Below are 17,566 nucleotides of genomic sequence, written 5' to 3' on the forward strand. Positions count from 1 at the left end.
CAACCCTCGTCTGCATTTCCGCGAGAGAAAACTTTTTAGATGTCGTTACAGACGAAACTGCCACAACTCTGTTTAAGTTCAGTACGCGAAAAGCAAACAACTACTCCTCCAGGGCGGCTTCAAACTAAAGACTATTTCTTGACAACTGGACTGTTTTTGCCCAAAGGGTGGAAAATCCTTCAGGCGAATCCCTGATCCTCCTTATCTCTTCTCTTAGCCTCTCCAACCAGGTCTTATCTCCTCCTGGACAGTAATTAACAGGAATTACACAGAGCTCCTATCTGCTGAGCCCACGTTGTTTCCGCAAGAGCCCTTTCCCATTTAGGGCCTGTCTGCTGGGAGATTACCACTGGAGAAGGTCTCCTCGATCAGGAGGTGCCAGACAAGTGCTTTTTTTTTTTTTTTTTTTTTTTTTGCACCATGCTCAGTCAGAGCTATGCTCACCGGATAAAGGCCAAGTTGGGGGTGATGGGAGGCATCCCAGTAACACCTTGCACTTTGTGTTGACACGCAAATGCAACAGTGGCTGCCGTCGTGTTTGTCGGAACTGACAGAAACCCAAATGTCCACAATACATCATCTCTGTTGTGTATTGGATTCCTTTAGGTATATTCTTCATCGCTTCCAACTGGGTTGCTTCGTTATTAGAAACGGAGCCTTTGAGTTAAAACTAACTGTGCAAATGTAGGCACAAAGAAAGATTCAAATGAAAATATGGACAGTGTTCCACAACGCATCTCCTCCACTCTCTTATCTCCCTCTCGCTTTCTCTGAGCCTCGCACACTCTAAATGTTTAACAGGATCCTTGAGAAAAGCCTCTCCACTTCTGTTTCCGTGGCAACTGGCATGCATTGGAATTGATGACATCTCCTGATCGCCCACTTACTTTGCACTAAAAATGCTCTCCCAGTGAACTTCGCCGGGTGCCATTTCCCTCGCAGAAAGATGACGCCACTTTCCCAACGCTGTAGCGGAGATGGAGAGGAGAAGAGGAGAGGGCTTTCCGTTTGACAGATTCTGCTCTGTCTGTCTTTAAGCACGGGTAAGGCCGAGAACGTCATTTCAGAAGAGCGCCGGTGAGAGTTCTTTAAATAATGTGCCGAGGAAATGAGTAACAGAAAGGACAGTGGTCAGCCTTTAACCTGACAGTAGCCTAAGAGGGTCTCAATAATTCATCGTGTGCAGCTTGTGGTGTTATTTGGAAACCTGTGTGACTCAGGGTCTCTCAGCATGGATCATTATCTATTAAGATGCACCTGCAAGCTGCAAACTTACCTGCGAGAAAGAGTGAACCTGTCCTTATCCGGGCCATCTAGTTAATCTAGTTAAACGTTCTTGTCCAACAGTGTACCCATACCTCACACTTTCATTCTCTCCCTTAATTAACATAGACGGGCAGCTAGACAGCCCCTGAGGCCAGAACCCGTACCAAGACCGCTCACTGTCACCTTGTTACCACCGTAATGGGTTCAGACGAGGTCCCCCTGACACAGGAGAGAGGGGAAATGAATTCATGAAGCCGGGCGTCGCGTACTTTCCACTTTGCTTCGTCCCCCGCCCCCCTTCGCCCTTCCCACCATCTCCCCACCTACACATCCTCATTTAAAAGGAGACCACACAACAAAGACAACATATTCGACATAATCACACTGTACGCACCAGCAACCCGGCGCACAATTCATTCAGCTTCATTAAAACCGCACGCAAGCGGGCGCGTGCGCCGGCGGAAAAATTAACAAACACATTCCTAGAGTGTCCATTAAAATCTATTCATTAACTCTGAGCCACATTTCATCCGCTGTTGGTTTTGTTTGTACGTGTCCGCGGCTCGACGATAAAAAAAAAAAAACGCTCGGGAAGCAGTCGGCGGAGTCGACAGCGAAGCCGGGGCGGCCGCGGTGGCCCGTTTAAACATTCATTCAAGTGCTACCACCGTCGACAGGCAAAGGGCCGTGGAGGCAGGGCGCTCTGTCAAAGAGCTGGATGTCATGCATGTGGGCAAGAGGCAAGACACTGCGCTGTCAACCCAATTAGGCTTCTCAGGCGCACACTGACTCCATTCTGTAGGCTTGAAAGAGGTCAAGGAACACATAAAACAGAGCCATTTCCCCCGTCTCGCCAAACACACAGGCCTGCGACGTTTGGCTTCATCGACGGACTCAGAAAGAGACTGAAAGGCAAGAATGTCCTTTATGCTGAAGTCATTAGGGCTGCATGTGTACACAAAACCTCAGTGGGGAGATGTGCACACGCTGACCAATTAGGACGGGGGACGAGCAAAAAGAGATAATTGTCATGAGTTCCTTTCAGACTTGAGACATGACGCAGGATCTCCACAATCACTCAAGGTCACTGCTGGATCATTACTCTAGTTTAAAAACCGCCAAACAGCTAATCCTTCACTGGCACAAACAGTGCTCCAAGGAAGTGTCCCGGGTGCTCCATTGTTCTGATTATACATTCAGCCCGCTAATTTGTTTGTTTAATCCAATTATTTGGTGACTCTCTATTCTGTAGATTTCTCTATTTTCTTTATCCAACAGTCAATAATCCTTAACCCCCCTCTGAGCCAGTCGGAGACTCGGCGAATGCCCGTTGGGCTGTCAGCCCCGAGCAAATACACTCTGATCAATTGTACACGGCCCGGCGCGGACACTTGATTGGATAATCTGCACCTCGCTGTCTCAACATGTGTGCGCCCTCTTCCAATCAATATTCCAAACAACGCCGGCGTGTGTGTGTGTGTGTGTGTGTGTGTGCACCTCGAATGCTGATTTAATAAGTGCGGTGAGCTTTTTCGATCCAAATTCGGCGCTCTCCGTTTCGGAATAATCAAATAGCAGACTCGCAGACTTTGTTAAAGGATAGGTGAATGTGTATTAGCATGTTTTTTTTTTTATGGAGGGGGTCACTTGAGAAGCAGTCGCGTCGTTAGCTTAGCTCGGGGTTCAGTGCTCCGACGCATCCGCAGCTGCAGAGGTGGCCCCGCGCGCACGAAATTAGGTCATTTAAATCACTCAATTATAGATGTTGACACTGCATGCGCATTGTGTAACTCTAATGCCAGGATCACAATTCCGTGATATCAACTATTTCCTAATCCCCTCACCCCTCCCCTCACCGGAGATCAAAAGAAATGCTGGAATTGCTTCCCATGGCACATTTGAAACGGTTTTCTGACAGTGTAATACCAAAGTCATTTACCCCGGCTGCTTTTGGCTCTTTCGCTACGAACTGCAGAGACGGCGTTTTCTTATTTTGTTTGATGTGCCTGAGCCGCGCAGACGGGAGTCATCATTTAAATGTTGCCATTTGGCTCAAATGGAATACTGACACATGCCTTTGACTTAAATTAGTAATACTGAGTCATGTCACCGAAACCTAGTATTTCGTCTGCATGCGCCGCTTTCCGTCCGCTCTCTGGGTGTCGCTCCCTCGGCGCTGATGTTAACAAAGTTGCGAATGTTTAGCATCACCTTCCGGTAGAAAATCCCCACTCTGCCAAACAGCCTCCTTCCAAAGCCTCCCCTTTTATTTGCATATTAAAAGGCGCACGCAAAACCATAATCCTTAGCTGTCCTTGTGTTTTTCAAGACCAGGCACTTCGGCGCACAAAAAAAAATGACAGAGAGCCTTGGAGAGTGTTGCAAACCGGAGGGGGGGGGAAAAAAAGGCCCTTTTCATGCCTATATCACACGCTTTTAAAATCACTGAGGGTGGCATGCACGCTGAACATTATAATCAGGGTATATTTGAATTTCAATGCGGAGCAAATGAAAGGTGTTGGAACTGGATTTGGAGAGTTTTTTTTTTTTTTGAATCGCAGTGTTTCGGGGCTGCGACTGGGACGGGTGACAAAATAAAATATCTAAGGAGAACGGGCTTTGTCTCGCCTTTTCCCAGCTGTTGTCGCCAGATGCGAGTCGGTTAAACGCAAAAAGGGAGAAGATCAGAGGTGGGAAGTGATTTCAATGGTTTAATGATCGCCGATAAATAGCCGCCGCTGTCCCTTTTAATTAATTGTCTTTGCAGGTGTGGGAGAAAATGTTACGGTGTTAATCAGCACATTTATTTATTTTTTTGATCTGTTTCTCCTCCGTCATCTGATTTGTTGATGGGAGACAATAGCGTCTCCGCCACTCATTAGGCGCCATGCGAATAAAAATAAATAAGAAAAAGAAAAAAGCATCTTTTGTCAAACGGCAGCCAGCAGACTTCGTAGTTAAGCGAGGGGCCTCATTACACACACTCAGAGGGCAACACTTCAAGAATCAAACTTAATTGGCCGCCTGAACGTCGCAATTTTTATACAGCGATTTATTTTAAGTGTTTTTGATGTCGAATGATCGTCTATATACGGGGGGAGACTTCCATCTGAGGATTACCCAGCAGCTAGCTCGCGCGCGCGAAAGGTCACGGAGAGAGAATTTTTAATCCTGTTTCCAAGCGAGATTGTGAGCGGGGATGTGCCGAGGGCGCGGGATGGCGAGGTCGTGGTGGCGAAAACGCGACACGACGCCCACCAACGTCCCTCAGTTAGCGGGAGATGCTAATAAAGATTTGGACCCTGCAACCGATGCTTCGAGTTTAAAGCCTCGCTCAGTTTTGGCTCCGAAGCCAAACTCCCTCTCATCTACTTTTCTTTTTCATACCGGGAGCAAATCAGGATGGAAATCTGCCATGTTTGCTTTTATTTACATTTCACACCTTAATGGAATCTAATCGTTCGCAAAGGCCACCAGGACCATAAAAGCATTTCATGGTTGTTTGATCCCCAGCTGAGAACTTTGCACATTTACAGAGCTGGCCCTATATGTCATATAAAAGTAAATTATATTTAGACCACTTATTGTAAATTAGAGCCCCGCCGCTTTCCCCATCAAAGCAGCTCTGGACTCTGCCGCACATACGTTTGTTTCGCGGACGCGGAGGAGCCGCGGGGGCGACGCGATCGGCCAATGAGACCCGAGGAAAAAAACTCCCGAGAGACGCCTTCGGAGGTGACAGAGGAACTTAATTAATATGTAGAATTTATTGATCATTGCACTGCGGGGAAATCAACCGCCATCTTCCACTGTTTTTTGGACCCCGGAGGATCGTAAATAAAAAGGCCTTAAATATTTCGAGCGCACATCACATCAAACGCGAAGCAATAAAACGCGACAATGAAATACGAGACGCGACTTCACAATAAATCGTGCCAAATGAAATTACAAGCCGTGCTTACAGGGAATAGTCGAGCAGAATTCCGTTTTTTTTTTTTTTTTTTTTTTTTTTAGAAAAGCAAATCTGGAGCGTCTTAATTAAAGTAGCGCAAACAATAGGTGCTTTGCTGTGGATTAAATGACATACTTTCCTATGGGCGGAATACCAGGTAATTCCCTGCTAATTATAATAAAAATGCTAAGCAGGAGGGTTTGAATGGGACCTGCTTGTATCTTTAGAGTAAAGAACAGCGTTGAGAAAAGCAGCCAGGGCCTGGAGAATAGAGTCAGCCTGGTTTGTTTCCAAAACTCCTGCAGTGCGTCAGTCTCCCGCAACCAACAAAGGCATACTCCTCAGTGAGCGAGCTTACATCCTTTCTCCATTCCAAAAAAAAAAAAAAAAAAGAGGGGAAAACTGAAAAGCCCCAAACTTGGCAGGACTCCCTTGAGACCTGTAAGGATTCACTGCGCGCCTCCGCTTGTTGCCGAAATAGGTTGATTGTGCTTTGACCAGTCCTCGTTTGACTAAAAAAAGAATAAAAAAAAGAAAAAGGAACAACTGAACTAAAGAGAAATATACAAAGGGAACAAGAGAGTACTGTGTTTTTTTGTTTTTTTCCCCCTCTTAGCTGTCACTGAGCGATGGGGAGACTGAACGGGGGAATCAACGCTGTGAGAGAGGATGTGTTCAAACTTTCCAATAAAGGAGCATTGAAGAAGGCCACACGCTGAGTGCCTGGCTGACGCGACGGAGCTTGACAGCCTCATCAAATGCTACGTTGTTGGGAGACTTCCTGCATTCACAGAAGTTCACCTCTCGAGCAACCACAGCCCCATTGTGCAGGGGAAGGGCTAATTAAAAATCGCAATTCACGCGGCTCCTTTCACAGTGAAGGCAGGGAAAGGCCACAAACTTCCCATCCAATCACATTACCCTTCATCTGAATTTTTTATTTTTTTTATTTAAGTCCAGTCCTAACGAGCAAATAATTGGTTTAGAAGGTCGACTTGGGGACGGAGAGCTAGTCATCTCCAGATCCTTCTTCGTTCCCCTCTGATTTTAACATATGTCCATGTTAACATTGCATAGAATGTGTTTTATATTCTAAGCATGAATCTTGATACATCACTTCAATGTTGCTCCATGATAGGAACGATTATTGGTGTTCACCGGTGTATTTGATTACACAACGTTCGGAATGCTGCGTCGTGAGACACTGTTTCAGACCAGACCATTTTCAATGTAGCGCTTCTTAACACACATGCGAGGTGCTGTGAATGGAAAGGTCCGAAAAGTGGTAGAAGAGGGGACTTCTCCAAAAAAAGGTGCAACGAGCTATAGCTGTCCCCCAAGCTTGATGAATGAGGAAAAAAAAATGTTGCGCGTAGACTATAGTTATTACGGTAGCCGGTCATACTGCTATTGATATCTCTGACACACCGATCCGTAATTGTCCCCGGTTCTTCGTTTCATCTTGCAAACTTTTATTTATTTATTTATTTAATCTTTGAGCTGTCAATGGCCCCAAAATGTCCCCAGTTTTAGCCTTTTATGAATGGAAAAAAAAAAAAAAGTTGCACACAGACTACAATTGTTACGGTAACCAGTCATTGACATTACGGACGTAGCAGTTTAAGTATGTTTCAATATGAATAAATAGAATAAAAAAATAAATTAAATCCTGATTCTTAATTTCCCCTTGATAATTTTTAATTATTTTTTTGTTGTTTTTTGGCAAAAACGTATGTAAATGTCCTAGGATTTGCACGTGAGTACGCAGTGCAAACACAGGGCCATGCAAACCCATTTTACTACCAATGTGGGATTATTCTACAATATTTACTCATCATCACAGCAAAATAGTCCAATCTACTGCATTAATTCCTCTCTCAAATGGTAGAAAATGTTAAGAATGTGTGATTATGCATGAAAAAAAATATATATAGTTTTAGTTTTAAAAATGTGCACTTTGAAATGCATGGTCATCAAAATACAGCTCCACGCTCAGAATCACTGCAGGGATACATTTCCGTGCAGGAAATTCAATTCACTTTGAATCAATTCACTCAAAAAGGTCAAAGGAGACCAATTATTGTGCAGTGCAACAACTTCTTACCACAAAAAAATCTGCTTTCCACATCCAGACTCTTCCGTCTCTAACTTTAAGAAACCAAAAGCAAATCACTTTACAAGTTCCATCGCACATTTCTGCACCATGCTCATGTTTGAAATACTGAAACACGGAAGGCCTTTTATTTGCATAGTTCCCGTGACAATATTCCACCTCTTTCCCAATCGGGAGTTACGGAGGATGAGTTGGTGGAATGACTCTGATGGAGACATTGACGCAAAGAGCCAGCTCCAGACGTTTCGGAGGAGTGAAGTCTCAAAGAGATGGATGACATAGCAACGGCAGATGCATGAGGTGCCTGCGCCATAAATCCCCCTTCAGTTGATTTACTCATCCTTCATCCCATCACTTTAACAAACACACCTTCCTTAGCGTCCCTGCACACGGAGAGAAAGCTCCCCCACACGGGTGTATTGTATATTTGCTGCAATGAACTACGCGGAAATGGGTGAAAATCTTACGTCGGTTGACGTCCAGCGACAGGAAGTGACCCACCAATCAAGGGTGAAGTTTCCAGGCGGAGCTGAAACCAGGAAGTGGGAGGAGATTAATCTACTTTGGTTCTTAGTTAGAGGGGGAAGTGTTGGTTGAAGTGAAGTCGCATGTCCCATCACTTCTTACTTGCTGTTGTTGGCTAGGCTAGTTAGCTGGTGTCTTCTTGTTGGTTGCTAGTTGGTAGCTGACTGCTATCCTGCTGTTGACCAGACTAGTTAGCTGGTGGCTTTTAGTGTTCTACTCTTGTTCTTAGGTAGAGAGAGAAGTACTGGTTGAAGTGTAGTTGCATGTCCCGTCACTTCTTACTTGCTGTTGGTGGCTAGGCTAGTTAGCTGGTGCCTTCTTGTTAGTTGCTAGTTGGTAGCTGACTGCTAGCCTGCTGACTGGCTTTTACTAGGCGTCTAAATGTGTTTTCCCTTGGATCATGGCACAAGGGATTGTAAAATCTTATCCTGTGTATTTATGAATAGTCCCAAGCTATTAAGCGACAAAACTACTTATATGAAATTAAAGTCAGTATTTAAATGTGTATGGAATCGCCGCGTAAGGCGGGTGGGAGTTTGAGACTAAGCACCGATAAGGCTGATAAAGCTGGAAAATGACACAAGGCGGCGTCGCCATGCAAATCAATAACCTCCCCTCAGAAAGCAAACTTAACTGAGTTGCATCAGCTCAAAACAAAGTTAGTGCAACGATCGATCGCGTTCGAGTGTCTCAGAGGCGGAGACAAGTGTAAATCAAAGCACCGGTTTGATTTCCCCAAATGATGGGGGGAGGGAAAAAAAAACTCCAATACTTTTCCTTTTTTTATTATTTATTTAACAGGAGGTTCTGCTCTATGTTTTCAAGCGAGACCTTTTATCAAGAGGGAATGTGAGCTATCATTTAGCCCCATCTTACTCCACTCAAACAGACACTGCCGGTGTGTAATTTAAAGGTGAAGCATAGAGTTTGGCCTACATATAAAGGAGGGGTTTCCAATTAGGTCTGCAACAAGAAATCACAGATGCTGCTGCTGCAGAGAGGCATCAGGCATCCTCACAAGCAGGTTCGTTTTTTTTTTGTTTTTTTTTTAGTAAAACAACCTCCCGGTCCGATTTTGTTAAAAGCCGCTGATGATTATGCGATAAGGCTTCGGTGAATAGCTTTAATTATTCTGCAGCTCCCCAGCGTTCCTGTCTGGCCTCCCAAGAGGAAGCCGCCGATCGACGGCAAGCGACGACCCCGGCTTTCTACGCAGAGGAGATGCGAGAGGGACGTTAAGAAAAGTGAGGCGATGAAGACAAATGGGATAACACATATACACAAATGCTGCGCGGAGGTTTAAGATGGATGGATGGATGGATGGATAGGCACGACGCAGAATGAGAAGGATGAATCCACACGGATTAATCGCGCGGAGCAGCCTCAGGTTAAATGTGTGATATTTTTGGGCACAGTCCCGTCAATGCCTTCAGGCGATTTGCATAGTACTAAGAGACTGCAGCAGATTTTCCCCCGTGGCTCACTTTGGTGAGAGCCAAGCAGTCAAGGGGAATTAAAATAATTTCCGGGACCATCGCTGTTTGTGTCCAAATAGCTCCAACCTGGTTAGAAATGATATTTACTTTTCATTTTCACAGTTTTCCTTTCTTTTTTTTTTTTTTTCTTGTGCGGAGTTAGATTTCCCCTCAAAACCTGAGAGACAGACTTTCTTAAATTAAGCAGTGGCCAGCCTTCTCCATGTTTAAATCCTCTTTTGGACTAAAGCTCATTATCATCCACACATATAATCTCGCAAATTGGTACCAAACGCCCCGGCTGTTAAAGTGGGCTGCATAATTTGCTAAGGGAGCCTGAAATGAACGTATTATCTTTCGGGGAGAGAAATATTAAAAGGGAGATAAGGCAATATATTGCATTTAATGTTGAGTGCCTGCAGATAGTTGAGGTTCCGAGACAATGAACAGATAAGGGGAAGCACAACACCAGAAGGTGGGGGAAAAAATGGTTGCATTTCACTTGGAATTTTAATGTTTTAAAAAATGGTTTTAAACACTTTCCTCTGGGATAGAGGTCCTCAATAGGGGATCGCAAAATATTTGGTTGATTAGACTTTTTTTATACATACATATATATTTTTTTTTAATTTCTTTAAACACACATTAACATGAATCCAACATATTTTAGTAAAGGGATAATGTAGAACACAGATAGTAGGTAGGGGGTCCCTACTTATGAGTTTAAAGCCCCCTGTTCTAGGAGGTGCTTAGCAACGGCTTGATTGACAGGTCCCTGACCCTCTCGGCATCCCATCGTAATTCCCAAATCTGGATTCCAGTAAACCCAAATCCAGTCAGTCTTCATCCACCCCTGCGTGAGCGCCGCATCGAAGCTTCCTGCACCTCGACCTCCCGTCGCCACATCTCCGGCCCCCTGCACCCTTTCCTGGCATTTTTCTCAATTGCTGCCGTGTTGTAACATTATTCCAGGTCAGCAAACAGGCCACAGAGGTACTATTCCGCCCATAAATCAGGTGATTGATCGTCATCCATCTCTCGCCGAGGGGCCGTGGCATGTGTCTCCGAGCCCCGGAACACATATCCATAGTAACCCCCGTTGTCAGGAAGCCTATATCCGTCACACTTGTTGAGTACCTTTATTCTCGTGCCTTTTCTCTCCTTTTTCTTTCTGGGCAGTGGGAGGGAAAACAACTCGGTGTGGCAAGCCATTTTATTTCTAATACCACGTGTGTGATCAATCTCCCCCCCCTCCTCCGCCGCGAACGGGCGGTGCAGCGGAGGCGATCGCTCAGCATTTGTGACAGGTATGTGGTATTGACTGAGAGAAGATGAACCGCGGGTATGCACGGGTACGGGCCTCCGCACACGTGCCTGCGACACAGCGAGGCGCAGGTAGACGTGGCTTCCAGCTCCATTTGCTTCTCAAACTTTATTTTTGACGTCTAGGAGTTTTCCACGCAACAGGTCGGACGTCGGCTTCTACGTCGGCCCCCGTCGAGATCTTCGCTGCCGGCTTCCCGCCATATTTAACATCCCTTAACATCAATTGCAAAGTCAGGATACGTGCCGTAATTGAATCTGCGCTAAGCGCTGACGTCCCCCGTTAGGAATCACTGTCTCGTCCAATTAAGAGCGGCTTTATTATTGGCCAAATTGCGAGCGCCCACCCCCCCCCATTAATGCGACGAGGGAAGAGCCTAACCTTAAACTGATGTATTAATGTTGACGTCCTCCGAGGGTCGTGCGGTGCGACGGGTGTGAAGACTGTAAATTTAATTGACTGTCAGGATGTCCTTGGTTGTGCCTGCTGCGAGAGAGGAAGGAAGGGGGGAAAAAAAGTGGGCAAAGAGAAGGAAAAATATATACAGAGGACCGACTGTAGCGTCAGTAGATAAATACGAGGGGGGAGACAGATGATGAGCGGCTGCTCCGTAATGGGGAACCAAGGCCTTGTTGGGGTGGTGTTTTATTTACAACTACTCTTCATCAGAGTGACAAGCCGGCCTCTCAGACCATCCTTAATAGAAAAAAAAAAAAAAAAGACTTGATGTGGAGAAGGGATTCTGCATTCTACTCCGCCGTCTACATATGCATGAGCGACGGAGTGAGTGTTATGGGTAATGTATTGCTGGAATTACTGAGAGACTGTGGAAAGGTAAGCATCATTTGTCAGGGGACTCATCAATGTCTGGTGAAAAAATGGGGACTAATGACTGTACAGCAGAGGGGAGGAGAGAGGCTAAATTTGTCTCAATCAATGTCAAGGAATATCGTCGTGAATCTACAGCTGTCACGAGTGTTCGCTTGCGGGGGGGGGGGGGACATGTGTTAACAGTTTTGTTAAGGGGCGCCATTTAGCGAAGACAAAACACAAACAGAAATATGATTGTTGAGAATGAGAAGCTGGAGTCCCCTTTTTGGATCAGCACTTTATTAGGTACACCTTGCTAGTAAAAGGTTGAACCCCTTTTATCTTCAGAACTGCCTTAAGTCTTCGTGTTATACTTTCAACAAGGTGTTGGAAACATTCCTCAGAGACTTTGGTCCATATTGACATGATAGCGTCACACAGTTGCTGCAGATTTGTCGGCTGAACATCTATGATGAGAATCTCCTATTCCACCACATCCCAAAGGTGCTATTATCTATTGGATTGAGATCTGGTGACTGTGGAGGCCATTGGAGAACAGTGAACTCATTGTCATGTTCAAGAAACCAGTTTGAGATGATATGAGCTTTACGACATGGTGCTTTATCCTGCTGGAAGTAGCCGTCAGAACATGGTACACTGTGGTCATAAAGGGATGGACATGGTCAGCAACAATACTCAGGTAGACTGTGGCATTTAAACCATGCTCAGTTTGTACTAAGGGCCCAAAGTGTGCCAAGAAAACATCCCCCACAACATTACACCACCACCACCAGCCTGAACCGATGATACAAGGCAGGATGGATCCACGCTTTCATGTTGTTTACAACATTCTGACCCTGACATCTGAATGTTGTAGCTGAAATCGAGACTCGTCAGACCAGGCAACGTTTTTCCAATCCTCTATTGCCTTATTTTGTTGAGCCTGTGTGGACTATCGTCTCAGTTTCCTGTTCTTAGCTGACAGGATTGGTACCTGGTGTGGTCTTCTGCTGCTGTAGCCCATCTTCTTCAAGGTTGGACGTGTTGTGCGTTCAGAGATGGTATTCTGCATTCCTTGGTTGGAACCAGTGGTTATTTGAGTTACTGTTGCCTTCATATCATCTCCAACCAGTCTGCCCATTCTCCTCTGACCTCTCACATCAACAAGGCATTTTCGTCCACACAACTGGCAGTCATTGGACATTTTCGTTTTTTGGACCATTCTCTGTAAACCCTAGGGATGGTTGTGTGTGAAAATCCCAGTAGATCAGCACTTTCTGAGAATCCTCCAACAAGCAACAACCATACCACGTTCAAAGTCACCTTTCTTCCCCATTCTGATTCTCAGTTTGAACTTCAGCAAGTTGTTAATCACCTCTACATGCCTAAACGTATTGAACTGCAGCCATGCGATTGACTGATTAGCTATTTGTGTTAACAAACAATTGAACAGGTGTACCTAATGAACACACGACGCATGAAACGCACCTTCAAAGCAGATCTGAAGACTCTGCATGCTTAAAAAAAAGAAGGAATCGTATCATCTTTCTCTACTTAGCTAGGGCAAATGCCTAAGCAAGTATTTGGTGACCAAAAGACAGCAGACGCAGTCCTCCAAACAGAAAGTGTATTTTCTTGTCAGACAAGCTGTAAAACTGCTCCTACATAAAACGCACCACAGTGAATCCCTGCGGATAACAAAAACTCCTGACGCCTGGGAGGTACAGGTAGCTGCAAGGAATAAAGCTGAGAAAGGATGCGGCGGAGGATACGGCGTATCGGAGGTAAGCGATGATGCCCATGAAATATCTTCAGAAATATTCAGCGTGCATACTCGCTTTTGCAGTGCGACTGCATGCTCCTTTTTTTCCTCCTTTTTTTTCGATTCTATTCTGTATTCAGCCCTGTCAAAAGTCATTCTCTGTAACCTCTGAAGCTCATTCTCACTCTGATTGTAATCCATGTTCAGAGGTGCGAAAAAGAATAAATGCATAGTTATTACTTCAGAGAGTCTAAAGTGAGACCTTAGGTGATCTCCTGAGTTTCTGTTTCGTATCAAATAAAATGCAGCACAGGAAGGGGATTCAACTCCATTCCGCTCGCTGCCAAATAACCAAACAAGCACTTTTAGGGATTTATCACACAGATCTCATAAGCATCTATTATATATGAGCACGCAAGTGGCCAACAAGGGAGCTGACTCTGTGTTTGGGACGGTAAGAGCACCGCAAACCATTTTCATCTTAAACAGCATGGTCTAAAATTTGAAATGACCAAGGTGAGGCTGTGTCCACTCAAGTCATTGTCCACGGTGACCTTCTAATTTCCATCATTTCGCTATGCACACTAAGTGTGTGCCACAAGGTGGAACAAGGTAACCTCCTTTATTCGATTTTTTTTTTTTCAGTTTTTAAATGTCAGCCCTTACTGCGGGCACTCGAGTGATGAATGAAGAGTTTCGGAGGCGGTCACTAGCCTGTGACCCTACTTCTTTATCAGTCGGCGGTGTAAATTTTACTTTATTTTTTTACCATTACTGCAAATCTAACTCACTTAAATTATTGCGTTTCAGAGTAGCTGTGTCACTCTTTACCTTTTTTACAGACTTAACTCTGGGAACTACGTAGGTCTGCCATCACAGATGTGTTAAAGCAGAGGTCTTCAACGTTATTCAGGCCAAGGAACCGTTATTCAGCCTAGTGCAATTGGTAAATATGCATTATTATTATCATTTTCATTCAACATTGAGACATACATTGGATTTCACCTGGGAACAGAATAGGCTCTCTTTAAATTTTTGGGGTGGAATTAAAAAATATGTATAAAAAATGGCGAATCAACCAAAGATATCATGACCCCTTGCAGTACCACCACAGACCGCCTCTTGAAGACCTACGTATTAAAGTGTTATTCTGACCACAAAACAACTAACAGCAATTTAACTGGGAATCAAAGTCCCTGCTGTAACCGCTCAATCCAGATTTTAATACGCTGTTTCTTTTTAACCGTCAGTCTAAACATAACAAAAGAGCAAGATCATCACTTCTACACGCATCGTTTTGCACCGAAAAGGTCAGAAACCGATCACCAGCGCCGATTTGTACACAGACCGTGGCCTCAATAAACCATAATGCAGCAACGAGATTCTTCATGTCATATAAATGGCATGGACTCCTTGGATAAATTGCATCATCATAGACTTAACATCCCGTAGTGACAACAGGGTATCCAGGCGTGGGTTTTTACTTCAGCATCTAACTTGATGTGCTGTATTAAGCAAAAGAAAAAAAAAAAATATATATATATATATATACACGTAATTATTCTGTTCGCCCAACCATTCAGGCCATATCAGCATTCTAACACAGAGGAACCACAGCAGAGGACAAATGGATATATTCTCCTACATATGCATGCTGAGGATTAGTATAGCAGATATGCATTGTATGTTTTTTGCACCGTTCCACCCCGAGCGCAAACGCCGACAAAGCATTACTCAAAGACGAGTGTTTTGAATTTAATAATCTGCGGGGTTCCAGCCTTTGCTTGTGTGGGCCAGCGAGTGAGATTGCAGTTTCCTTCCTCAGGGACAATGAGGTGGATTCGTTGTCCCTGAGGAAGGAAACCGAGCTTCGATGGGCCGACACTTAGGTTTGATGGTCTACAGGCAGTGCACAGTCGCAGAGTTTGGAATAGGTCATCCTGTGTAACGAGAAGCTCGATCACTTGTCTGATCAACTTTGATTCCCCTAATGTGGAACCTGACAAAAACTTTATTAGTCAGCAGGACACGTAACATGTACAAAGGAAGTGGTGACAGGTCACCCTTTGGAGGCCATATTTCAGTTGAAGTAGAGGGCTTCAAATGAGCTTGGTTTTATGTAGTCTGCAATAAATACCCGACCAAACAAACCACACAAGTCTCATAAACAAAGGAACCTTAAACCCTGAAAAACGTTTCTTTGAAAACACACCAGCCACTGTATCACACAGGGACACTCACCTCGCCGCCCCTGCTGTTTTTTTTTTTTTTTTTTTTGTTCTATAAAAATGAAAGCATTGCTGTTTCAAACTGGCTTTCATTGCCCAGAATCCCCCCCAATTTTTTTATTATTATTATTTTCACAGTGGTTCTCTAACTTGCAACCAACCAGCATAGCTTCTAATAAAGCCGTACAATCTAAAAGGGAAGGAACAAAGGATGGGGGTCTGGCTTGAATGGGGTGTTCATTTATCAGTGGACACGTTTCAAATCCTTGCCCCGGGCAATGGCTCGTGAAGCATCTGAAGAGATTGCCCGTGGGGACTTCTGCAGGAAAAGCAGAAAACCCTTTGATGAGCCTTGGGCCATTCCTGCACCTGTGTCTGATATGCATGGGTAAAAACCCAGACGCAAGCAGCCGCTGGAAAGTCAAAAGAAAACTGACTGGCAAGAGAAGTCCTTTATGTATGCCAGTTTAGATTTTCCTCTCGCTTGCGTCCATGCCCCACTTTAGACACTGATTATCTCGGGGGGTTTGGAAAAGGCACGCGGTATTCGTGCCACGACCACGTCGATGCTTCCACAAACGCCGGGGATACATCCTCGGATGCAAAGCGCCGTATTGATCCAGGAAGCAGCTCATTCACATAATCTTTCATTCATGCATTCACTCGCTCACATTTAGCTTCCGCACATAGGGACTGATTTAGGGCACGGGCACGCCAACACACCGAACCAAGATCACCGGCTTACTTCCTCTATGCAGGCTACATTACTACAGAAAGAATTCATTCACTGAGTGGGTGTGTTTCCTCATTTGGGGCAATTCATTTAGAAATACAAATTTAAAGCAGCAGTTTGAACTTCAACCTGAATAACTAAGGTGTTTCCATACACGTGAGGTAGACATCATGACATAAGACTTACCTGAGCCTCTCTTCGACACCACTTTCAGGCAATGGACCACAACGGCATGAAGCAGGATCAGAAGAGGAATGGGAGCTTTCATTTTTTTTACCAGTCCTACAAGGAAACAAAAAAAAAAACTTGAGTTATACCATGATACTGAGCCAAGCTGTGAATACACTGAAACCATGAAACTAAAACAGTGGATGATTCTTGAGCCAATGACTACTGAGACTTCATGTCAGCTGGAGGAAAAAAAAAAAAAAAAACATCTGTGAGCAAATATGCCTCCCTTTGCTTTATTTATGTGTCTTCAGAGACTTACTGTATAATCAGGGCGCGGCTGTTGATGATACAAACGTCAAGACACATTTCTATCAAGGCAAACTCGCTGCTTTGTCAACTTCCTACAACATTAATCCTGCCTCTCTCTCAGCCAACGTGAGATAATCAGGTGCCCACTCAGATCAGGGTATCTATCCGTTAACATAATTGTTTGGGAAAGCTCCATGAGAGGTGGATAACAGTGAATTTGCCTTGATAACTACTAAAACTGCAGCTTGTTGTGACAATCCCCGTTATGATAATAGGGATAACCTGACATTTCAATCGACGCCAGTAAAACACAGAAAGTTCAAAGCTATCACTCTCTCTCCGAGTTCATATTCCTGCCTGGATCTGTGCGCCTGCCAGGATGATGAACACAACAAACACCCAATCAAATGTCACCGTTACGGGATGTTTTAATGTTGCGCTCAAAAGCCGTCAGCGTCCCGTGTCAGTTGAGAAGCCGAAGCACAGAAACGGCTACAGTGTGTTTGAGGTAAAACGGCGTGTTCGCATTTATCCACCTGTCCGGACGTTTATTTTTTACCATTTTTCAATGGTAAAAAATCTCCCTGTTTTTTAATCAGTTTATGCCTCGGTCACAAAAAAAGGCATACCTGCCAACTCGCCCATTTTTTCAAATAACAGTGTACGTCGATCCATAAGTTACAAAGAAAGCACTCAACACGAACCATCTATCACCGCGATCTGGCAACACGAAGAGGGTGTGCACGGTGGCACGTAGCATAGGCCAGCAGCCAGCCAGTTGAATACTAAATGAAATAACTTCATTTTTGTTAAACTCGTCAGGGCAGAAGGTGTCCACATTTGAATTTAAAACGTTAAAACTACAAGTATTCCTCAGCGTTTCACGGCACAAGCTTTC

General features: G+C 44.6%; 1 protein-coding gene across 2 annotated transcripts in view; it reads right to left on the reverse strand.

Annotated features, from left to right (window-relative positions):
- LOC125000864 (interleukin-1 receptor accessory protein-like 1) overlaps positions 1–17,566 on the reverse strand; it is a 244,235-nt gene that overhangs the window by 177,472 nt on the left and 49,197 nt on the right. For both annotated transcript variants that reach the window (XM_047576582.1, XM_047576583.1), the window contains exon 2: positions 16,375–16,470. In XM_047576582.1, coding sequence (XP_047432538.1) covers positions 16,375–16,470 — 96 coding nt within the window. The remainder of the gene's footprint in view (positions 1–16,374; positions 16,471–17,566) is intronic.

This window comes from Mugil cephalus, chromosome 23, assembly GCF_022458985.1.
Source record: "Mugil cephalus isolate CIBA_MC_2020 chromosome 23, CIBA_Mcephalus_1.1, whole genome shotgun sequence".
NCBI classification, from domain to species: Eukaryota; Metazoa; Chordata; class Actinopteri; order Mugiliformes; family Mugilidae; genus Mugil; species Mugil cephalus.